The sequence below is a fragment of the Oreochromis aureus genome, linkage group 15 (genome assembly GCF_013358895.1).
Source record: "Oreochromis aureus strain Israel breed Guangdong linkage group 15, ZZ_aureus, whole genome shotgun sequence".
Lineage (NCBI taxonomy): Eukaryota > Metazoa > Chordata > Actinopteri > Cichliformes > Cichlidae > Oreochromis > Oreochromis aureus.
The window spans coordinates 29,242,438-29,267,566 of NC_052956.1; the positions used below are offsets into that span (position 1 = coordinate 29,242,438).

At 41.4% G+C, this 25,129-nt stretch overlaps 1 protein-coding gene across 1 annotated transcript; it reads left to right on the forward strand.

Annotated features, from left to right (window-relative positions):
* Positions 1–366: 366 nt before the first annotated feature.
* Positions 367–19,541, forward strand: LOC120433005 (neurofilament medium polypeptide-like). Its single transcript, XM_039598445.1, has 11 exons — positions 367–497; positions 600–687; positions 771–976; positions 3,183–3,308; positions 3,397–3,504; positions 3,620–3,730; positions 10,178–10,255; positions 18,639–18,671; positions 18,761–18,902; positions 18,993–19,046; positions 19,129–19,541. Exons 1-11 carry the CDS (start codon positions 438–440, stop codon positions 19,539–19,541), a joined length of 1,419 nt encoding a protein of 472 aa, XP_039454379.1. The 5' UTR covers positions 367–437.
* The last annotated feature ends 5,588 nt before the right edge of the window (positions 19,542–25,129 follow it).

The following is a 25,129-nucleotide window of genomic DNA, read 5'->3' on the forward strand; positions in this document are numbered from 1 at the left end:
AGCAACCCCAGAACAGATCAATAGTAAAATTGTTTTTTGGACTGTTGGGTGGATACCTCATTGCCATAACTGGCCACCGAAAGGGAGTGGTCATCAACATGACTACTGAGGAGGTTGAAATGGCAGAAAAAACTAAGCAGGGTGCCCGCATCATCCGTGTAAGTAGGAAAACTATAAAAATCCAAGTATACATTGTTTAGTCACCTGCTCAGAGAGAATAAACATGTCTTTTCATGTATTAGATTAAACAGCACAAGACTCAAAGATACCATGGGCAAGCAGCTGTCCCCCTGTACAAGAATGAGTATACCTGGTTGCAGCGTTACAATCATATTAGAGAGTATATTGAAGGGGGTTCGGAGGCACCGACTTTTTTCCACAGTTCCAGTGGAGGTGTTCTTCATAGACTACCGGTATTTTTCAAGGCAGCCTGGGAGATGATGAATCTGGGGATTGCCCCCACCTTCAACATGATACGTTCCTCCTGTAGCACTTACGTGAGAAAACCTTTCATTTTTATTTTTTGACACACAATGAAGTAGGTTGAAGTGTCATGGGTTTTATTCATGTGGTTTCTTTTTAAAACATTATTCTTTCAGGCCAAGCGACAGTTGGGACGTAAATCTTACTACAGAGTGGCAACGTTTATGTGCCATGATGCCGTCACAGCCAAAAGATTTTACCAAGGTTATTTAAACAAGCTAAAGTGAAGTCATATATTTATCTATACACTTACATTTACTAATATTTAGTAATATTGCTTTGCACAGCTGAGGAACCTGCAGAGGACACACTCCAGAGCCGAGCACTGACAACAAATGCAATTGCAACATATGCAGCAAATAAAAGGAAAAGGAGAGCGGACAGAGGGTCTATGCAGGACAAGGACAGTCATGGATGTGACAAGGAAGAGCAGCAGTCATCAGTAACAGAGGAGCTTTTAGACAGAAGGCTCTTCCAGTGTAGCAGTAACAAGGTATGTGTGCCCTGATTCCCTTGGTAAGAGTTTTGATTGGTTGCACTTCTTTCATATACAGGGAGTGCAGAATTAAGGTTCTCTGGATCGTCTGCAGGTTGTGCAAAATGCTGCAGCGAGGCTTTTGACAAAATCCTCCAAGTACTCGCATGTGACACCATTGTTATCTCAGTTACACTGGCTTCCTGTTAAATTTAGAGTTGATTTTAAGATCCTGGTCTTGACCTACAGAGCTGTGCACGGACTGGCACCAGCCTACATCTTTGATCTGCTACAGCCCTATGTCCCTAGCAGGTCTTTGAGGTCATCTGATCAGGGCTTACTTGCTATAAAAAATACTAAGAGGAGGACTAAGGGTGACAGAGCTTTTGCCAATGTGGCCCCGAGACTGTGGAACTCTCTCCCTCAAGCATTAAGAACTGTGGACTCAGTGGCTGTTTTTAAAAAACAACTCAAAACTTACCTTTTTAAAATTGCTTTTGGTTAATTATTTGCCTGTTTTATTTTCTCTTTTTAAATCTTTTTATGACTTTTAATCTTATGTGCAGCACTTTGTGATTCTGTCTAGAAAGGTGCTATATAAATAAAAATTTATTTATTATTTATTTATTAGGCAAATGAGTATTTTGTCCACATCATCCTCTTCATGCATGTTGTCTTATTCCAAGCTGTATACGCTCAAAAGCCTACTACCAATTAAGCATATTAGGTGATGTGCATCTCTGTAATGAGAAGGGGTGTGGTCTAATGACATCAACACCCTATATCAGGTGTGCATAATTATTAGGCAACTTCCTTTCCTTTGGCAAAATGGGTCAAAAGAAGGACTTGACAGGCTCAGAAAAGTCAAAAATAGTGAGATATCTTGCAGAGGGCTGCAGCAGTCTTAAAATTGCAAAGCTTCTGAAGCGTGATCATCGAACAATCAAGCGTTTCATTCAAAATAGTCAACAGGGTTGCAAGAAGCATGTGGAAAAAGAACCAAGGCGCAAAATAACTGCCCATGAACTGAGAAAAGTCAAGCGTGCAGCTGCCAAGATGCCACTTGCCACCAGTTTGGCCATATTTCAGAGCTGCAACATCACTGGAGTGCCCAAAAGCACAAGGTGTGCAATACTCAGAGACATGGCCAAGGTAAGAAAGGCTGAAAGACGACCACCACTGAACAAGACACACAAGCTGAAACGTCAAGACTGGGCCAAGAAATATCTCAAGACTGATTTTTCTAAGGTTTTATGGACTGATGAAATGAGAGTGAGTCTTGATGGGCCAGATGGATGGGCCCGTGGCTGGATTGGTAAAGGCAGAGAGCTCCAGTCCGACTCAGACGCCAGCAAGGTGGAGGTGGAGTACTGGTTTGGGCTGGCATCATCAAAGATGAGCTTGTGGGGCCTTTTCGGGTTGAGGATGGAGTCAAGCTCAACTCCCAGTCCTACTGCCAGTTTCTGGAAGACACCTTCTTCAAGCAGTGGTACAGGAAGAAGTCTGCATCCTTCAAGAAAAACATGATTTTCATGCAGGACAATGCTCCATCACACACGTCCAAGTACTCCACAGCGTGGCTGGCAAGAAAGGGTATAAAAGAAGAAAAACTAATGACATGGCCTCCTTGTTCACCTGATCTGAACCCCATTGAGAACCTGTGGTCCATCATCAAATGTGAGATTTACAAGGAGGAAAACAGTACACCTCTCTGAACAGTGTCTGGGAGGCTGTGGTTGCTGCTGCACGCAATGTTGATGGTGAACAGATCAAAACACTGACAGAATCCATGGATGGCAGGCTTTTGAGTGTCCTTGCAAAGAAAGGTGGCTATATTGGTCGCTGATTTGTTTTTGTTTTGTTTTTGAATGTCAGAAATGTATATTTGTGAATGTGGAGATGTTATATTGGTTTCACTGGTAAAAATAAATAATTGAAATGGGTATATATTTGTTTTTGTTAAGTTGCCTAATAATTATGCACAGTAATAGTCACCTGCACACACAGATATCCCCTAAAATAGCTAAAACTAAAAACAAACTAAAACTACTTCCAAAAACATTCAGCTTTGATATTAATGAGTTTTTGGGTTCATTGAGAACATGGTTGTTGTTCAATAACAAAATTATTCCTCAAAAATACAACTTGCCTAATAATTCTGCACTCCCTGTATAATCATTTACTCCATCATGAACAAAACATATTTAATTTGTACCATAAACAGATGGTGAGCCCAGGTCAGGGTGAGGGTGCCGGTAGTGCTGGAGCCACAATAAGAGAAACTAAACGGGATTTGAAAGAGGAGGTGGAGCAGCTACAAAATATGACATGCCAGTTGCGCAAGAGAAAAGTATGTAATGTATGTTCTTGTACTTGTTTTTAGTGGTTTCACTGATTACTAATCTTTTACCTTTTTATTTTTACTTTTCTAAAATCAGATGGTCATCTTTTACAAAAATGATAGGACAGGTGTGAGGAAACTCACACAAGAAGACAATCCAGAAGAGGACGAGGAGGAGGATGAAGCGAGAGAATGGGTTCCTAAGGTGGGCAAAAAAAATCCAGTAGAGTTTCTACTCTTGCAGTTAAAGATGTAAATGTTTTGTTTTCACACATCCATGGAAAATGAGCAAAATATATATTTTTCTGCTCTAAAAGCAGTCTGTGAGCTCATCTGAAGATGATGGGACAGATGACTGGAAACCCACACAGGAAGAATCTGAAGGCTATTCAGAAGAGGAGGAAGAACAAAAACGGAAAAGGGTTCCTAAGGTAGGCACGAAAAATAAAGCCGGGTGTCCTGTGCTACAAAGAGAGGTGAGATTCATCCTAAGTTTCAGTGCTTCCACAATCTATCCATCAAACACATCTGACAGCATCAGGGACAAATTGGGACAAATGATAGCAAACCCACACAGGATGGATCAAAAGACGATTCAAAAGATGAAGCAGAACATTTAGGACAAATGATTCACCAGGTGGCCACGGAAAAGGTCAAAATTGTCCTCTGTTTCAATGCCTTGACCAAAATATGTCTTTGTATTCTTTTACATCAGATGGTCAGCTCATCTGAAATATGCAAGGAGTAAAGGTATTAAAGGTACATGAGTTTAAATACCTGGGGTCATTTTAAGCAAATTGACTTCCATGTCTCCTCAGAAATATTAATGTTTAGGTCATTTCTCCAAGATTATAACTTAGAAACTGATGTTTCTGGGGAGGCAGAGACAATCCAGTTATAGAATGTTGAAATTAAGCCTTTGTTACCACTTTCTTTTCTCCACCATTAACTCCTCTAAATTAGTTAACTGAGGAAGGTTGAGAGACTGATTTTGCATGGAAGAAATGAAGCTTCTAATCTGTAAATGCTTAAAGAAGTGTTTTTGGAGGATTTGAAATTTTGAGACTAAATCCTCAAATGGAACCATTATTCCATCACAAAAAAGATCACCCACTTTCCTAACACCTTTTTCTGCCCAACCCTGGAACCCTGCGTCCACATTTCCTGGTGCAAATAACGCATTTTCCCCAAATAGGACTAAAATGAGAGAGGTTATTCTTAATATTCAAAATTTCTTTTATTGTAAACCAAACTTCAATCATATTTCAGACTATATGATTATTTGTTTCTTTCTTTAATTGTTTTGGCTGTGCAGAGTATAAGCACAAGTTTAATGGCATTTTAAGAGAATTTGCTTCCATCCCCACCCAAGACGGCGTGTTTTGGGGATGAAAAATAAAACATTATTGTCCATAGTTGAATAGCCAGATAGTACCAGTAAAAATTGGGGCATTTCAACCCCCCTGTATCAAAGGGAAGATACAACAAAGACAAACGAATGCAGGGATGCTTCTTGTTCCAAATAAACTCTCTGATTAATGATGCTAGTTTGGTAAACAATCCAGCAGGAGGAGCCAGTGGGACATTCTGAAACATATACAAGAGTTTAGGTAATACATTCATTTTAAGAACACTTATAGATAGTGGTAAACTTATCCAATGCTCCAGATCTTTGGAAATTTTCTGTAGAATTGTATTATAGTTAAGTACCACCACATCTTTTATTTTAATGCCTAGATAAGTGAATTCAGAATTAACAGTAAAGCCAGATACATTCTGACTTACGTTTTGATTATACCCTTGTTTAAGTAACATTAATGATGATTTTGTTACATTTACTTTATACCCTGAGAAGGCCCCAAACTAGTCTATTAAATCCTTTACAGCAGACACAGAAGTTTTTAGTTGCTTTAAAAATAATATGACATCATCAGCAAATAACGCAATTCTATGCTCCTTTCTACCAATCTTAACACCTTGTATTTGTCCACTGGTTCTAACCGCTATTGCCAGAGATTCAATAGCTAAAAGGAATAAAAGTGGAGATAATGGTGAACCCTGCGGGCACCCTCATTGTTGCATTCTGAATTATATAGCATTTCATAAAAAACTTTAAATGCATTGTTTATCTCGATTGGGTCTACTATGATATTTCCATTTGAAGTTTAGTAATTGCCCTTTCAGATTGCTGCTGTTTTATACGCCAAGCCAGGAGTTTGCTGGGTTCTTCACCTTGGTCATAGAATTGTTGCTTTAATCTCAATAAATTTACAGCTGCTTTTTCGCTTGTCATTTCGTTATATTGCGTTCTCAATAGTAATAATTCTTTGACATTGTCCTCCTTATTCTGGCCTGATTGAAAGCTGGTCTCTTCTAACATTTTTATTTTTTATTCCAGATATTTTATCTTTTGGTTTCTTTCTCTTGTTTTCTTACTAGTATAGCTTATGATTTGCCCTCTTAAGTATGCCTTGAAGGCGTCCCATCTCACACTTGCCGATGTTTGATTTGAATTGAGCTCAAAGTATTCATTAATTTGCTTAAGAAACTGTTTGGCTTGCATCCACTTCAATTGAAACCCCCATTCAATTCGAATTTTAATCAGTTTTGACTCTATGAAAGTCAAAGTAACGACTGCATGGTCAGATATTATTATTTCCTTATACTGTATACTATATCTTTTGTATAAGGAGCCAGCTCAGTTGATACCAAAAAGTCGTCTATTCTGGAATACAGTTTGAGTGTACCTGACCAGCAAGAATATTGTAATTTGGTTGGATTTTGATCGCGCCATATGTCAGTTATATTTAACTCCTTCATAAATTGTTTGATCACCTTTAGTGTTCTATTATGAGTGTTATCCATGCCTAATGATTTATCCTTCTGTGGCTGTGAAGGTTCTCAGTCATCCAGGTCATCGTAGTCTAAGGAGCTTGGAAAGAAAAGCGTCTGGACTTCTTTGAGTTGCTTGAAGACGTTTCACCTCTCATCCGAGAAGCTTCTTCAGTTCTAAGGGTCAATTGGTGGGGAGTCCCAGATTTAAACCCAGTGGGAGTTTCCCCCCAAAGAGGGACAAAAGGACCCCCTGATGATCCTCTACCTAATCACATGAGCCGAGGTGTGAAAGCGGGTGTGGGTCCCAATTAGGACTGGGCTATATCATATCGTTCACGGTAATACCGGTGTAATTTTGAGCAACGATAGGAAAATGAAATATCGCGATAGAATATGAGTAAAACGCGCATGCGCAGTGCCTTTTGTTTACGTGTTGTTTGGAAAATACTGCACACTTAAAATCAATCCTTTGATTTTTCTGAAAATCAACAGTGCCCCTTATAATCCCATGTGCCTTATGTATGAATTCTGGTTGTGTTTACTGACCTCGAAACGATTTTATGTGGTACACGGCGTTGGAAAATCTGTCAAATGTTTCAGTACGACTTTGCTAAGGTATGAAGCCGCACCGCTTGACGGAGCATTACGGCTATCGGAGGCAGGAGCCTCGCGGAGTGATACGTACTGTGCTTCAACATAATACTCCCGTATTGTGCGTGTATAACCTCTTTTTAAGTTTTGTGGATATTACACATGGTTATGCTGAGGATATGTCGGCCAATTTTCACTGGAAATGCCTTTTGGTTAAACTGTCAGCAAGGAATTTGCATTTGCACTGTTAAATTTTTATATAACTTTAATGCACATAAAAAACAGCTGCTTGTGTAAGTGAAAATACATTGATGGGGTTTTTTGCACTAATAAAGTTGTGGAGTTGTAAAGTATTTTGTCTAGTGTCAATTATATCGTCAGTTATATCGTTATCGCAAATATTCAAATGTATATCGTGATAAATATTTTTGGTTATATCGCCCTGCTCTAGTCCCAATCAGCCAGGGTTTCGGGCGAGCTCATTGTGAAACCTGGCCCACCCTATCATGTGATTTCCTGAGGTCAGATGGCCCAGGATGTGAGTGGGCGTTAAGGCGTCTGGGAAGCGATCTCAAAACTGGATCATAGATGGCAGACAGTTGGTGTCGTAAACCACCGCCTCTGTTCAAAGATGGTGGCTCACAGTGGACATAAATGGCTTCTTTCACTCCTCTTTCAAACCATCTGTCCTCTCTGTCCAAAATGTGAACGTTGCCATCCTCGAAAGAGTGACCTTTGTCCTTTAGATGCAGATGGACTGCTGAGTCTTGTCCTGTGGAGGTGGCTCTTCTATGTTGTGCCATACGCTTGTGAAGTGGCTGTTTGGTCTCTCCAATGTAGAGGTCTGGGCATTCCTCGCTGCACTGTACAGCATACACCACATTGTTCAGTTTGTGTTTAGGAGTTTTGTCTTTCGGGTGAACCAGTTTCTGTCTGAGTGTGTTGCTGGGTCTAAAGTACACTGGGATGTCGTGCTTGGAGAAAACTCTCCTGAGTTTCTCTGATACACCTTTAAAAGAGCCAAGAGCCTTTCTTTCCACTTCCTCCATGGAGGAAGTGGAAAGAAAGGCTCTTGGCTCTTTTAAAGGGAGAGTACCCAGCCACTGGTACAGATATGAAGACGACACCTGGGTCAAAATCAAAAGACAAGAAGTGGAATCCTTCACTGCGCACATTAATCCCGTGGATAAAAACATCAAGTTCACCAGGGAAGACACAAAGGACGACTGTTTGCCTTTCCTGGACTGCGCCGTGCACATTGAAGAGAATGGCAACCTCAACATTGAAGTTTACCGGAAGCCCACACACATGGACCAGTACCTCCTCTTTGACTTCCATCACCCTCTGGAACACAAACTTGGGGTAATCAGGACCCTACACCACCGGGCAGAACATGTTCCCTCTAAGCCTGAAGGGAAAAAGAAGGAACACACACATGTAAAGGAAGCACTTAAAACATGTGGTTATCCTAATTGGGCGTATATAAAGTCAGCAAAGATGCACAGAAAAGAAGATCAGACACTAGCGAGGTGATTCCAAGCTCCTTAGACTATCCTTCTGTGGGTTCAAAGCACAATTGAAATCCCCAGCAATTATACATTTACCTTGTAAATCTGAAATTTTTTAGAAATAAATTGCTATAAAAATGTGGATTATCTTCATTTGGGCCATAAGTATTAATTAAATTTAGTCTAGTAGATAGTAGGCTACCTTGTAGTATTAAAAAACATCCATTAGAATCCTTAAGCACATGCTCAACATGAAAATGTATGGATTTGTGTATCATTATCATAACGCCCCTAGAATTGGAGGAGTAAGGAGATGAAAAAATTTGACCTGGCCATCTACGTTTCATTCTATTTGTCTCACTGCCTAGCATAGGAGTTTCTTGTAGAAACACAATTTTGGCTTTTAATTTCTTGATCCTACCTACTAATGACTTGTTTTATTTTTACTAACTTACGCAGAACTCTCCAGTTTCAAGAAACATAGTCAACCAATTTTAACTAAAGAAAAGGAAAAAAACCAATAATAGAAATAAATCCACCTTGTCAAATATTTACTCTGACACATTTGACACAATGAATGAAAGTACCAGTGGGTCTTATTAAAGGAACAAAACTAACAATGTCTAACCCAGCATTGTATAACAACCCTTTGGCAATAAAATGTATTGTTCTGTCCGGTATGGTTCATGAACATAGCTAGACCAGAATTAACAGTCTACCATCATATACCTTATGAAACATCTTGTACTTGTTTGAGGCTCTTAATGTAGGCGTCCATGTCCGCTGGCGTATCGAATACGATCTCCGAATAGTCCGATCTCCCGCAGCTTCTTCCTCACACCATCGTACTGACGCTGCTGTCTTTACGTCTGTGGAGGCAGGTCCGGCAGGAAGCTTATCTTGTTGTCCTTGTACGTCAGTTCTTTTGTCGTCCTAGCGGCTTTCATGACGCGTTCACGATCTCTGTAACTTAAGCACCTAATTATAAAAGTTCTCGATCGGTTTGCAATAGAGCTTTGACTTGTGGTTATCCTGTGTGCTCTCTCAAGGACAGGAGTTTTTTTTTTCAAGATGTCCACTATAAACTTCTCCATGAAAGTACACGCATCTGTACCTTCTTCTTTCTCAGGGATTCCGAGGATTCGGATGTTATTACGCCGACTTCTTCCTTCCAAATCCTCCACCTTTTTAGTCAGAAATTTGGACTGTCTTTCAAGGCATTCCATATTGTTTTTCAGTAAGGTGATTTCGTCCTCCGCGTCGTCAGTTCGCCCTCCACATTTTTGTATATCAGCTCCAATTGCTGACATAATGCCACCCATTTCAGTATGAAACTCTTGCTTGAACAGTCGAATAGCATTCAGACGGTTCAAGGTAGAAGGCATTTCTGCGTTTGTGGGTTGCTTTTCTCATTCATGTTCATGCATGGCGTCCATCTGCCCTTCCTCCACGCCGCTTTCATCTTGTGCCTCAGTCGTAGTTTTTTGTTTGTCCTTGTTCAGTTTTTTAGGCATCTTAGCATTCCCATATGTTCACCAGACGAACTGTGTCAAAACTTAAGTTCTTTTTTGGATCATGCAAACTTATGTAAGACCGGTGAAATTGAACAAATATAATAACAGAATTCCAGATACGTTTTAAATGTGGAGAAGCCCATGGGACATTTTTCCACTGTATATGGGGATGCAGAATTGTCCGTGCATTTTGGCAGGAGGTGATGGAAAAAAATAAGCCAAATTTTAAATACAAAGATTGCTTTAGATGCAGAAATGTTGCTACTACATATGTATCCTAAAAACCTTAAACTGAGAGCCCATCAAATTAAGTTTATGGATTATTGTACATTTCAGACAGTTTGATTTGTTTCTAAAACCATAAATACCAACATGAAGCTGGTTTATAATTTTTTTCTTCTTCTTGCATTTCTGTGTGTTATATGTACAGGACAGGGAAACGGCGATGAGCTCATTACCAGTACAACACCAAATTCCAGTTGTTACTCTGAATTCAGTCACTCTCAAGGTAAGAACAATTGATTACAAATGTCAACAAGTATCAATTCAATTCAATAAAACTTTATTGATCCTGAAGGTTGAACCCGAGGGAAATTGGGTTAAGGCTGCCGACCTTTGCCAGCGCCGACTTACCCTTCTGACCATACATACATTACACAAACATCACATGGGGAAGACAGGTCAGAGAGGTTTAACAATGGAAAAATGCACAACATGAGGAAAGATAAGGAGAAAAAATAACTTCCCCCAGACTGAGCTCCAACAGGGAGATCAGTTTGAGAACAGAAAAAAACACCTTTGTACATAGCACATGAAAAAACTCTTAATACACCATAGAAACTCATGACAAGCAACAGGGATGGGTAAAGTGTGAGAGACAGCCAGTGTAGACAGTGCATCCGGGCCTGCAGCCTATGCGCTGGTCTCCTTGACCCACCGTCAGCATCGGAGGGGAATAAGCGTCGAAGGCGTTTGGAGGGGGGATGAGTGTACACCTGCATGTGTATATATGTCTGTGTGCGTGTGTGTGTGTGTATGTGTCCAGAGTTCATCTGAGACAGTGTCCTTCACCCTGCTAGGTTAAGTAAACAGTCTTCCAGCCAACCCAGGTGGCCTTGCATAGAATGGGAAAACAGTCTAAACACAGTCCATTATCAGGGTGTTGTTGTTCAGCTCTAGCCTTGAGACCGCAGCTGGTGCCGAATGGGTATCCGCATGAAGTGATTGTGGTTTTTACTTTAGTGCGAACAACTCATATGAATTTCAAAGCTGTTCTAACAGTCCGACACTGGTCTCTCAATCTCTCATTGGAGAGCCATGAGCTTCTCCATGATGTTATTAAACTTACGCTCCGTGATGTTGTCATTCTTGTGCTCAAAGAGCCGATTCTGAGTGTTAACTTGTTATTTTCTGTTATATCGCGAGAGTACTGTTGCCCGCGAAGAGTTGTTGTTGGAGAAGAGAAAAATGGCGTAACGAATAAAGCGCTTGGAATGAGACTACGACGTCGTGTCTTTTGAGTTAACATTGGTAGCAGAGGATGGTTTCCAATTACAAAGTACCACCAAAGCTTGATGAAGCCAGGCCATACGAGTGCTGGAAGAATGAAGTCAATATCTGGAGACAAGTTACGGAGCTGGATAAAAAGAAACAGGCACTCGCGGTGGCGCTGGGGCTCGAGGGAAGAGCCAGAGAAACGGCCATGGAGATACCCGCGGAAGATTTGAACAGAGATGACGGTATGGAAATACTACTTGCAAAACTTGACGCGGTGTTTCACAGAGAAGAGAAAGACCGCGCTTATGAAGCCTACTCGTGTTTTGACTCCATTGCAAAGAACCACAGCGTGTCCATGGCAGACTACATTATAGACTTTGAACAGCGTTATAAGCGAATGAAAAAGTACAACATGACACTGCCTGACGCTGTTCTAGCATTTAAGCTTCTAGATACAGACTGTCTCGATCAGAAAAGTTGACAGCTTGCACTGACAGCGTGCACGGACTTAACGTTTGTGTCTGCACTGAAACGGATTTTTTGGGGGAAAGTAGCCGGAGTTTTCAGCGGAATTCAACTGAATCAAGATGCAGTTTTCCGTACGGGGCAAAAAGGTCCCAAATACAAACGAAACAACGGTACTTTGTCGCGGAGTGGACAGTGACAACCACTACAAGGTACCAACCCACTTGACAAGTTTGGCAAGCGAACAAGATGTGCTATTTGTCAGAGCACTTACCACTGGGCGAAAGACTGTCCTCATTGTAATGGTGACCAAGTAAAGCTAACTGAAGATGGGAAAGTGGAGGAGTGTAACATTACTTTGTACACTAAAGCCTCAATGACAGACTCTGAAATCTTCCTGACTGAAGCACTGGGGTCAGCCATTATTGATACTGCATGTACACGTACAGTTTGTGGTCAGAAGAGGCTAGATAGTTACATGCGTGACCTCAGCCAAGGCCAAGTAAACAAGTTGTTGCAATCAGAAACCCTCAGCTCCGGACCATTTCGCTTTGGGGATGGTACTGTAGTGCAGCGGTCCCCAACCCCCTGGCCTCGGACCGGTACCGGTCTGTGAGTCGTTTGGTACCAGGCCGCGAGAGTTGAGGCTCAGGTGTGAAATGTATGGTTTTCAGGGTTTTTATCGGTTTTCAGCGTTATTTTGTTATCGTTTTTATCGTTAACTCGGTTTTCCTGGGTCTTTTCACGTGTGTTATGAATAAATCTTCTTTTTTTCGGTACCGGCACTAGTTTTATTTTGTTGTATTTATCTGCGACACCTTATTGCCGGTCCGTGAAAATATTGTTGGGCATAAACCGGTCCGTGGCGCAAAAAGGGTTGGGGACCGCTGCTGTAGTGTATTCCAGCAGAAAAGTGAAACTTCCAGTCAAAATTGGACAAACGAAATGTGACATTGAAAGTGAAGTAGTTCCTGTTGACATTCCACTACTACTGAGCAAAACGTCTCTCAAGAAAGCAGGGACGGTTCTAGACATGGAGAATGACAATGTTGTCATGTTCAAGCAGCCTGTTCCCCTAGAGCTCACTAGTTCGGGACACTATTGTGTGGACATTAGAGATGAAAATACTACAGAAAGCTGCAATGAAAATTAAGTTCTCATGGTAACTGCTGAAATGTCTACAAAAGAGAAACAGAAAGTCCTTGTGAAGCTTCATAAGCAGTTTGGTCATGCATCTGCAGAGAGGTTATTGAGGCTCATCCAAAGCTCTGGCAATACAGATAAACAATGTGCAGAGATAGTTTGTGACTGTGACATTTCTCAGAGATATCGCAAAACCAAGCCGAGACCTGCTGTTAGTCTACCCCTGGCTTCTGAGAATAATGAGACAGTAGCTATGGATATACATGAGCTGGAGCCCAATGTGTGGTACCTTCACATCATCGACCACTTCACACGCTTCAGCGCCGGGAGCATCGTAAAGACAAAGAAAGCTGCAGAGATTGTCAACTCCTTCATCCACACCTGGATAAGCATTCACGGTGCCCCGAGACGGCTCTACACAGACAACGGCGGAGAGTTCAACAACACAGAGATTCGGGACATGACTGAAAACTTCAACATTGAGGCAAAGACAACAGCGGGGTATAGTCCCTGGAGCAACGGACTACTGGAGAGACATAACATGACACATGAAATCCTTCTGAAGGTAAAAAAGGAACGAGGATGTGACTGGCACACTGCGTTAGACTGGGCCCTTATGGCCAAAAACAGTATGCTTAATGTACATGGTTATAGTCCACATCAACTTGTGTTTGGCCAAAACCCCAACCTTCCTTCTGTGTTGATGGATAAGCCACCTGTCTTAGAGGGCACAACTGTAAGTGCAAGAGTAGCTGAACATATATCAGCATTACATGCTTCCAGGAAAGCATTTACTGAGGCAGAGTGTTCAGAAAGGATCAGGAGAGCACTACGTAAGCAACTTAGGCCTACAGATGACAAATATGAGGCAGGAGATAAAGTATACTACAAACGAGTCGACTGTACAGAGTGGAAGGGTCCAAGTGTAGTTATTGGGCAGGATGGAACTGTTGTAAGACATGGGGGGACTCTTGTAAGAGTACACCAGTCAAGGTTGAGTAAAGTGGATGCACAGAGTGGAGTTAAACAAATACCACACAGTACTACTGATGATGACACTGACAACAAAGACACAGTTGAAAATGATGACACTGACACACCCGATGGTGAACAGAGTATTAGTGAGGAAGAAGACAGCACTATTGACACAGAAAACATGTCTGTCACACAACCTGGAAATGAGCCCTCTACACCCATTGATCCTGTCTCCTCTGCAAATGTAAAGTTAAGGGCAGGACAGCTGATCACTTTCCCAACAGAAACAACGGTGTTCAACATGAAGCCAGAGTGCTAGGCAGAGCGGGAACAACAAAAGGGCAATACAAAAACTGGTACAATGTGCAATATCTTGAGCCATGATGGTAGTGAAGGTGAAAAGAAAGCTGTAGACATGTCACTTGTTGATGGTCTTTGCACTGAAGCTGAAAACAGAGATGCAGATGTACTCATAACAAAAGATATTTCCTTTGATTCTGCTAAGCAGCAGGAGATTGAGAGCTGGCAAAGTAATGGTGTGTTTGATGAAGTGAAAGACCTGGGTCAAAAATGTGTGTCTACTAGATAGGGATGGGTATTGATAAGATTATCACGATTCCGATTCCATTTTCGATTCTGCTTAACGATTCGATTCTTTACCGATTCTCTTATCGATTTTTAAAAAAGGAGAACACTAAGGTCGATTAGCTTAGAAATTTGTTTTTATATCTTCTCTTTGAACAAGATAGAAATTTAGGAGTAACATGGCATTACAAACCCAACAGTGAGATCTTAAGAGATCAACAGCCTATGCCTCTTCAATGGGGTGTCACAGGGTCCCCAGGAAAAAAAATTGTAAATGTAAAATAATAAAATAAATATTCCTCTGTAGCAATAACAAAGTATAACATAAATTATTCTGTAGCAATTACACAAGAATATCCAGTAATGTCCCTGCCTACAATTAAACACATTCACTTACCGAAAACTGGGGGCATCTGCTGTGGCAAATGGGTGCAAGCCTTTTGCCACAAACTTAGTCACTGCTCGGTGACATTCGTCTATCCTGGCCTGAAAGGAGACGCTACCGGTAGACTGCAGTGAGAACTGCCAGCATTTGAGCCAGCCAGGCTCTGTCTGTCTCTCTTATCATGGTCACCTAAATGCAGCGCACAGTAATGGCAGGTTTTGTAATAAGGCAGATCACGCTAACATAATATGCACTGTTAGTTGATTATTTACCTGCCGCATTAACGGGAGAGCACGTGCAAATGTTACCGCTGCTGCTGGGTTGAGATTCACAAATCCGGAGCGGAATTCAAAACACAACATTCATTTAAGGTCATCGCGTGTTTTGTGAGCAAATGCTTTTGCATATTCGTAGTGTTTCCTCGCTTAAATGAAATATCTACTTTGCAAGTATTGCAAGTTGCCCTGTTGTCATCCGTTCTCGTAAAGTATAACCAAACTTTTGAGCATTTGAGCCATGTTTCCTGCCAGGTAAGCGATGCTCCGCAACGTGGTGACGTCATTCGGAGCGACTGTAATCGATAAGGGAATCGTTTGCAAAAATGGAAAACAATTCCAATGAATTGAAACAGTGGGAACCGGTTCTCAACAAGAACCAGGTTTTGATACCCATCCCTACTACTAGATGGGTCTGTACACTCAAAGAAACTACTAATGGTGTTATCCCAAAGGCTCGACTTGTGGCACGGGGGTTTGAAGAGGTAAATACTAAAGAACTACAGAAAGACTCTCCAACATGTGTGTCTGAGTCCCTCAGACTGGTGCTAGCTGTGATATGTCAAAACAAGTGGAGAGTAAATTCAATGGACATTAAATCTGCCTTCTTGCAGGGAATGGAACTGTCAAGAGAAATTGATCTTCGTCCCCCACCTGAAGCTGGCAAGGACAATGTTCTGTGGAAACTAAAATAGTGTTTATGGACTTGCAGATGCCTCACTTTATTGGTACAATAAGGTCAAAGACATTATGCTCAAAACTGGTGGTAAAATATCACAGGCTGATCCTGCAGTGTTCTATTGGCAGAATGAACAATCTGAGATTACAGGAGTGCTTGCATGTCACGTTGATGATTTCCTTTGGGCTGGTTCAAGTCACTTTGCAACTCATATCATTCCTGTACTGAAATCTACCTTCCTTGTGGGCCGTGAAGAACATGGCAGCTTTTCTTATGTTGGTATGGACATTTGTACAGTTAATGATGTAATAGAGGTGCATCAACAACTTTACATTGACAACCTACAACCGGTTCAGTTACAAGCAGCACAGGCTGTACAGAGGGATGCTTCCTTAAGTGAAACAGAATGTGAGCAACTCAGGTCAAAAATAGGACATATTTTGTGGGTTGCCAAACAAACGAGGCCTGATGTTATGTTTGACACATGTAGCCTTGGATCTAATATCAAAGATGCAACTGTACAATCTATTCATGAAGTGAACAAAGTTATCCGTAAACTTAAGGCAGAGAAAGTGACTCTTAAGTTTCAGCACTTGGGTAACAGTGAGGATTTGGCATTGGTTGTTTTCAGTGATGCTTAATTAATTGTCCTTATGGGTAAAGGAGGAAAGTTTTGTCCTATTTTTTGGCAGTCTAAAAAAATCAGGCATGTGGTCAGAAGTACACTGGCAGGAGAAACTCTTGCCGTGTCAGATGGAATAGACAGTGCTGTCTTCCTGGCAACACCTGAATTGAGTATGTTAGTGTATTGATTTAGCCTTTTTCTCATTTCAGACTAGTGTTTGTCATCAACAACTGTCTCATTCAATGTGTTGATTTGATTTGATTACATGTACTGTTTTTGTATGTAGGTGTAAGTCAAATGGACAGAACTGCAGAGTTGCAAGGCAGTTTACCCGCCACATCCTTGGAAGCTATGATGTTTGCCAGGACTGCTCACAGGAACAGATGACTCACAATCCATTAAAAGCTGTCTATTTGGAATATCTATTTGTCATCTTTGTTAGCCTAGTATTGAGGGTGCTGGGCATCCATGCCTTTTCAGGTAGTTATGAAGTACAGCTGTTGCAATAATGACAATGCAGCATCTTCTTGGCATGAATCAAAGTTTATTACAGAGACTCTGAAAACGACTCCTCCAAGCAAGCAAGCATTTATTTAGCACATTTATATAGCAACTCCCAGCTGAAAACTAAGTGCTTGTATGCTTGATATGCCAAACAATACATTGAATAAGTTTTTCTTTTAAAGTAAACACAAAAAGAACATAATATAAAATAATTAGAATTAAATTAAAACAATAAAATCAGCACACTAGACTGAATTAAAGCAGTAAAATCAGGGGACAGATTATTCAGAAAATTAGGAGCAGCAATAGAGAAGGCCCCTGTTTCCTCTGAGCTTCCTCTTGGACCTGGGTACCCCCAGGAGCAGCAGCTTGTCAGCTGACCTGAGAAACCTGGAGGGGTTAGTAAGGATGAAGAAGCTCAGAGAGGTCAGGTGGGGCAAGACCGTTTAAGCATTTTAAAACAAATATTAGAATTTTAAAATGAACTCTAGGATATACAGGCAGCCAATAGACTGAAGCCAGGATGGGAGTTATGTGCTCTCTTCTGCAAGTTCTGGTTAAAAGTCATGCAGCAGCATTTTGAACCAGCTTTGTAAACAAAAAAATTCATTTGAGCATACCCACTGTCACCAAGCAATAATTCATTATGTTTTATTCTTTCAAACTGAGCATAAGATCAGATTAACCTTTATTAGTCCCACACGTGGGACATTTTTTTGGTCATGGCAGAAAGTACAGGTTTAAGAGCAGTAAAATTTAGGAAAAATGCAATATAATGGGATAAGATTAAATAAAATGACATACTATACAACAAGATTACAACAGAATAAAGTACTATACACCTTTCCACCATGCAACCATATTTGAGAACTGTATCTGGGGAGTGTGTACAGCTTGGAAATTAATGGAAAACCAGTCCTTGTGATTCCTGTATTCCTCACCCTCTGGGGTAGAGGGATATTTTGCAGGAAAATGGGTTTCAGCGATGCAGTCTATGATTTCAGGAAATCTCCCATATTCATAAAATTGTACCTTATAATTTACTTGGGTTGTAGCATCTAGGAAGTTTATGTACTGTCTTCCCAATACACAGAAGGCCTTGCATACTCTGTGAACGAAGTTTGTTAAAACTCTTCCTGCCATCTCTGCACTCGGGTTCAGTTTTGGTACAGGCCTTCGGCCCCCTTTGATAGTATGAACTGGCCAAGCGCAGAATGGACCCAGCGGCCCCTGTGCGAGCGGCATTTGCCAAGCAGGCAGCAGCCACAGGGAGTCACAAACAGGAGTTACAGGCACTAGGTGCCCAGTGCAAAGCCATTAGTGAAACGCAGTCAGGGATCCTAACATCAATTCAGCCAGCCGTTCCGTCTGCATCTCCGCCCACTACAACTATTCTGCAAACTAAATTGAAACTGTGCAGCTTAATAAGGGGGTCCTCTCATGGGCAGTGTGCCATCACGCAACACAACAAGTTAAATTTCACCATCATAACCCTTACTGCAGGAAAGGGCAGTTTTGAAATTTAAATGATATTAGAATTGTTGTACATTACTCTAAAATCACTGCTATGAGAGTGACTTTAAGATCACAACCTGATTTGAAGCAGAATCTGATGACATTTTCTTTTACAATAAAGATATGTATGTTTTGAAATTAGATCTTTGGCTTTGTGTGTAACTGATTACATTTCAAGTTTTCTTCTACTGAGGTGTGTGATCTCAAAGTTGCTTTAACAGTTGTTTGACCATTTCTCCACAGATGGACAAGGTCACAGTGGAGGTCCCTCCTGGTGTAAGAGCACTCCAGCATAACAAATCTGAACATTACATCTAGATGAGCTAAAGTAACCATGTTTCTCTTTGTCGATCATCATTTTTCAGATGCAGCAGGCCTATGTAAGCCAAGACACAGCAAGGACTGTGAATAAGAGTTCAGAAAAAAGTGTGATTCACCAAACCAGTTGCCTGAAGAGGCTCACTTTTCATCAGTCAACTCTCTTTGAAGACCCCATACCAAGATCTGGTAACTGGAAACCAACAGCTGTGAAAAAATACACAATTACAAAGACTTTTCAGGTGAAGTGGTATTTATTTATTTCTGATGTGGTCTTAGGTAACAACAAGAAAGACCAAAGTGGAATCCCATCTGCACCAATAATCACCTCAGGTAAATATTAACACTATATTGCACAATATTAACAATGTTAAGTTAATCAACTGAAGTAAATGATTGTTTTCTTAAAATAAAGAACAAGTGAAAGAGAAAGAGGTGCAAGAAGAGCCTCTGGAGAAGATAAAGAGTGGAGCCAAAGGAGAAAAGAGAAAAGAAAAGTTACAAAAGGAGCCTCTGGAGAAGAGGAGGAGTGAAAGGAAAGGAAGGAAGAGAAAGGAAAAAGTACAGCTTGAGCCCCTGGAGAAGATGGGGAGCAAAAGGCAAAGGAGGGAAGAAAAGATACAAGCAGAGCCTCTGAAGAAGATGAAGAGTGAAGCCAAAGGAGGAAAGAGAAAAGAAAAGGTACAGCAGGAGCCTCTGGAGAAGCTGAGGAGCAAAAGGCAAAGGAGGGAAGAAAAGATACAGGCAGAGCCTCTGGAGAAGATGAGGAGTGAAGGGGGGAAAAGGACTCTGAAAATAAGGTGCAATTTATTCCATTGCTCCCAGTAAGCCCAAGAAATGCCTTATTTGAGGGCTTTTGCATTGTATTTGTTTTTGAAGATCCCCCTTTTTTATTACATAAAAGAGTTGTTAATTAAAAGTGATCGTCTAATACTGTGTCCAATGAGTTACTGTCACGTTTATTTTCTGGAATCACTGGTGCTCTCAGACTTGACATTATATAATTCCACCATATGCGAGATCAGTCAAATTAAAAAAGGAGACATGGTTCTTGAAGAAGTAAAAGTCAAAGCTTAAGACATATTGTCAGTATGTAAAGGTTGAAGCTTTGGGGTATGTTGTAGTACACAGTAAAACCATTTGATGGCACCTTGTCCTATATCTACACAAGTTTAAGTTGTAAAGTCATCAGGCTAATATGTTCACATAAACTTCATAACTTAATCAGAATGTACATAGAGGTCCTACCACTGGGGGAAAGACCAAGCACCACAATCTACCACATTTTTGGAACCACTTGCTCTCATCCGCATAGGGACCCACATTGAACTTGTTAATCTAAAAGAAAAAGTGACCACAATTTTGCATCGGTTTGCAGATTTGTTCTCCCCCCTGCCCGACTGTACTTTGCTTACAGAGCTCTATTTTCAAACACACCACTCACAGCCCTATGGGTTACTCGAGCACAACAGGCAAACTGGTCAGAAGGATTAGGCCGAAATGTTGAAATTGGGAGTGATAGAAGGGTGATAGAAGAGAAGAAAGATGTGTCTATATAAACTAGAATTGTTAATCACTTCCTAATAATCTGCTTTCTGAAACACCTGGACTATGGAGTCTTGAAGTAAAGCAATCTGGATTAAATTAAAGCCACTATAAAGCTAGTTTGATTTAACCAAACTCAGGTTGCCTCTAAAACATGGAGTGGAATCAAAATAGCTATACCAATGGCAGCAATGGCATGTTAATGGGTTCTCGTTATATGTTTTATGTTATACAGGTTTTGTGGAAGAATATAAAAATACATATAAAAAAGGTTGTTGCAGAAACTATAGGGAGAGGTTTAAGACTGGTTGGGGGGCCTGCACGTAAGGACAAAGAATAGTTGGATGAATTGCTGGCAGAAATAATGGAGAACCAACTACCTTTGGAGAACATACCAGATGATGACTATCTAGACCAGGGGTCTCAAACTCAAATGAGCCGCGGGCCACTTCTGGCACCGTCATCTCATTGGAGGGCCACTTTAGTGTCCAAGTAGTACAAAAAAACAAATACGAAAACACCCACTAATATTTCCTAAAATGTAGTGTTTTGTTTGTTTTATTTAATTCCAAATATTGTGTAACAAGACAAAACTGCAAACATGAACGCAATATTTTTCTCACTCTTATCTGAAGCATTTCAGTTTCATTTGTCATATGCAAGTTAGCGCAGGGTCAACATTGCAATGAAATGTATTTGACAAGCAGAAGACAGTCTCTCAGCAGTATAGTACAGGGTGGGCCATTTATATGGATACACCGTAATAAAATGGGAATGGTTGGTGATATTAAAGTCCTGTTTGTGGCACATTAGTATATGTGAGGGGGAAAACTCCTCAAGATGGGTGCTGACCATGGTGGCCATTTAGAAGTTGGTCATCTTGGATACAACTTTTGTTTTTTCAATAGGAAGAGGGCCATGTGACACATCAAACCTATTGGTAATGTCACAAGAAAAACAATGGTGTGCTTGGTTTCAACGTAACTTTATTCTTTCATGAGTTATTTACAAGTTTCTGACCACTTATAAAATGTGTTCAATGTGCTGCCCATTGTGTTGAATTGTCAATGCAACCCTCTTCTCCCACTCTTCACACACTGATAGCAACACCGCAGGATACTGGATGCCAGCACAGGCATCCAGTATCCGTAGTTTCAGGTGCTGCACATCTCGTATCTTCACACCATAGACAATTGCCTTCAGATGACCCCAAAGATAAAAGTCTAAGGGGGTCAGATCGGGAGACCTTGGGGGCCATTCAACTGGCCCACGACGACCAATCCACTTTCCAGGAAACTGTTCATCTAGGAATGCTCGGACCTGGCACCCATAATGTGGTGGTGCACCATCTTGCTGGAAAAACTCAGGGAACGTGCCAGCTTCAGTGCATAAAGAGGGAAACACATCATCATGTAGCAATTTCAAATATCCAGTGGCCTTGAGGTTTCCATTGATGAAGAATGGACCCACTATCATTGTACCCCATATACCACATCAAACCATCACTTTTGTTGTTCCAACAGTCTTGGAGGGATCCATCCAATGTGGGTTAGATAAGATAAGATAAGATAAGATAAGATAAGATAAGATAACCTTTATTAGTCCCACACGTGGGAAATTTGTTTTGTCACAGCAGGAAGTGGACAGTGCAAAAGTTATGAAGCAAAAATTAGAATAAAATAAAATAAGAATAAATACAGTACACAACTGTACAGAATAGAATAAAATAAAGTAAAATACTATATACAGTAGAATAAAATAGAATAAAATATACAATAAGATAAAAATAGAATAGAAATGCTATATACAACTGAGTAAAAATACAACGATGCCAGAAAAGATTATTGCACATTAGTCTTATTGCACATGTGTGGATGTGTGTGTTTGATCAGCTGCAAAAGTCTTTATTGTGGAGTCTGACAGCAGTGGGGAGGAAAGACCTGCGAAATCTCTCCGTCCCACACCGTGGGTGCCGCAGTCTCCCACTGAAGGAGCTGCTCAGTGCTGTCACAGTCTCATGCATGGGGTGGGAGATGTTGTCCAACAGGGATGACAGCTTAGCCACCATTCTCCTGTCACTCACCACCTCCACTGGGTCCAGAGGGCATCCTAGAACAGAGCTGGCCCTTTGGATCAGCCTGTTCAGTCTCTTCCTGTCCCCAGCAGAGATGTTGCCGCCCCAGCAGACCACACCGTAAAAGATGGCTGAGGCCACCACAGAGTCATAGAAGGTCTTCAGGAGTGGGCCCTCCACTCCAAATGACCTGAGTCTCCGCAGCAGGTACAGCCTGCTCTGCCCTTTCCTGTAGAGGGCGTCTGAATTATGAGTCCAGTCCAGTTTGTTGTTCAGATGAGCACCAAGGTACCTGTAGCTGTCCACAGCCTCAATGTCCATACCTTGGATGTTCAGTGGTTGCAGTGGAGGATGTTTGTGCCTGCGGAAGTCTACCACCAGCTCCTTGGTTTTACTGGCATTGATCTGGAGGTAGTTCAGCTGGCACCAGTCCACAAAGTCTTGAGTCAGTTCTCTGTACTCCTTGTCGTCCCCATCAGTGATGAGGCCGACTATTGCAGAGTCATCAGAGAACTTCTGCAGGAAGCACTGGGTGGAATTGTGGGAGAAGTCTGCAGTGTAGATGGTGAAGAGGAACGGAGCCAGAACCGTTCCCTGTGGGGCCCCCGTACTGCAGACGACCCTGTCCGACACACAGCCCTGAGTCCTCACATACTGTGGTCGGTCGGTGAGGTAGTCCAGAATCCAGGTAGTGAGGTGATGGTCCACTCCAGAGTTCTCCAGCTTGTCCTTCAGAACCGAGGGAAGAATAGTGTTGAAGGCACTGGAGAAATCAAAGAACATGATTCTCACAGTGCTCCCAGCGGTCTCCAGGTGAGCGAGGGAACGATGTAGGAGGTGAATGATGGCATCATCCGCTCCAATGCCAGGTTGGTAGGCAAACTGAAGTGGGTCCAGTGATGAGCTCACAACTTTGTTGAGATGCTGCAGTAGCTGGAGTTTGTAAGGGTGCCATTTGTGAGTAGCTAATATCCGCTGAAGGGATGTTCGACTAATGCCACTCTCCAGTGACATGCGGCGAGTGCTACGCTGTGGGCTCTTGCTGAATGAAATGTTTGAAATGTCAAAGATAAAGAATTTAAAAAATAAAGAAGATCTATGGACTTGTGCTTATGAAATAGCAAAACATAAAAAACAGATTTAACAATACTTTAATTACAGTATTTTTATTCATAATCATTGGTATCTGGTAGCTAGTACTTCAAGAAATATGGCCTTCTATGTAAGTATTGGGTCAAAAATAAATCTTTGTATTATGATGCTGGGTCATTCCAAGCACCATAATGGAATGTTGGGTGCTCTCATTTGACCTACGCAGAATTCTTTTTTTCTTCAGATTTAGTGGATTAAAAAAAAAAAATTCTTAACAGCGCACTAGCTTTATATAAAAATGTAAACACAGCTTAAATGCATTAACGTGGTCATCACGATTAAGGCAATTAAAATTTTATAACGCACTCAACCCATCTGGAGCGCAGAATAGACAAATTTTTGGACAAACTCCTCCACATAACAGAGAAGGCCTAAATGTGTAACACGTTAACACCGGGTAACCGCCTACACATATTGAGCTGCGTTGACTCGTTGATGCGAATTAGCCCTTTTTAACAGGTTAACGTGTATCAGTCTGCATTAATTCATTAACACTGACAGTATTCATAATTTGTGTGAGTTTGTGTGAAAGTTTGTTTTTGCATGTGTGTGGCTAATGCTGGGCAGACACTGTGCGATTTTTTCAGTCGTGCGATTCAGCTCCTGCTCAAACTGTACAATTGACTCGCAGGGGTTAGAAGTTCATAGGTCACGATGCAGGGTCTCACACTATACGGCCCGATGCTTTGAAGCGACCTGAGTGCTCACACTGTGCATCCATAAAATGAAGGTTATAACAGAAATTCTGTCGCTCGCTCTCCCTCTCTGTCTTTCACTCACATAGACACGCACACCACCACCATCAACTTTGCTAAATTGCTAATGAAAAACATTGATTGAGCAGCAGTGTAGATCGAACTATTTTCACGGTTGTTGTGGTTGTGATAATTTTGAGAGGCCACATCGAAAAGGCTCGGGTGAGCTTGCCATAGTTCTACAAGTTGTGCCTCCATCGCTTGCGTCCAGATCACATGCTGCACTGCCGTGCTGCGCCGTCTTTTTCGCTGACATTTGTGTTTGCGCGTGCGCAGTGTGAGAAGCTGCGGTGACATCCTCACGACGGTTGCGAGGATTTCAAACAGGTTTGAAATCCTCGCGACCAAGCGATTGATGATCGGGAGCTGGTCGTGAGGTGTTAATCGCTTCTTGTTACCCCACGTATACTACACGATGCACGACGCACGATGAAGGCCAAAGTCTTGGTTTAACTTTTCACGCATAATAGTCTCTTAATACTGTATTTTCAGTGCCTCAGGTCCATCGTCAGCAGCTTCTCTCATCACAAGCGATAAACTCTTATCATCCAGGAACTGTATTAACTCTATGTAGGCCTGGGCATTCTTATTTTCGTCATCTTCATCATCACTCTGCAAGACTGTGGCTTTTAGACCTTGTAGTATAAGATGTCCCCAAAATTTTGTCTCCCCCAGTTCATAATTCTTCTCATCTCTGTGAAAAGTTAACCTTGCCCATCAGCCACTGGGTTCATTTGCACGCTTGACAAATGAGGGCATACATAACAACTAACTCAACATTAACCCTTTCACTTTATGGACCTGATCATGTTTCTTTACCAATGATTTTTGTCCTTACAGACACTGGTTTAGCTCAGTGGGATGAACAGGTAACCATATGCTACATGGCT

Coding starts and splice junctions, on each gene's coding strand:
- LOC120433005 (XM_039598445.1), top strand. CDS start 438: ATGATGAATCTGGGGATTGCCCCCACCTTCAACATGATACGTTCCTCC. Junction 688..770: donor AGCCAAAAGATTTTACCAAG/GTTATTTAAACA, acceptor TGCTTTGCACAG/CTGAGGAACCTGCAGAGGAC. Junction 3,309..3,396: donor GCCAGTTGCGCAAGAGAAAA/GTATGTAATGTA, acceptor TTCTAAAATCAG/ATGGTCATCTTTTACAAAAA.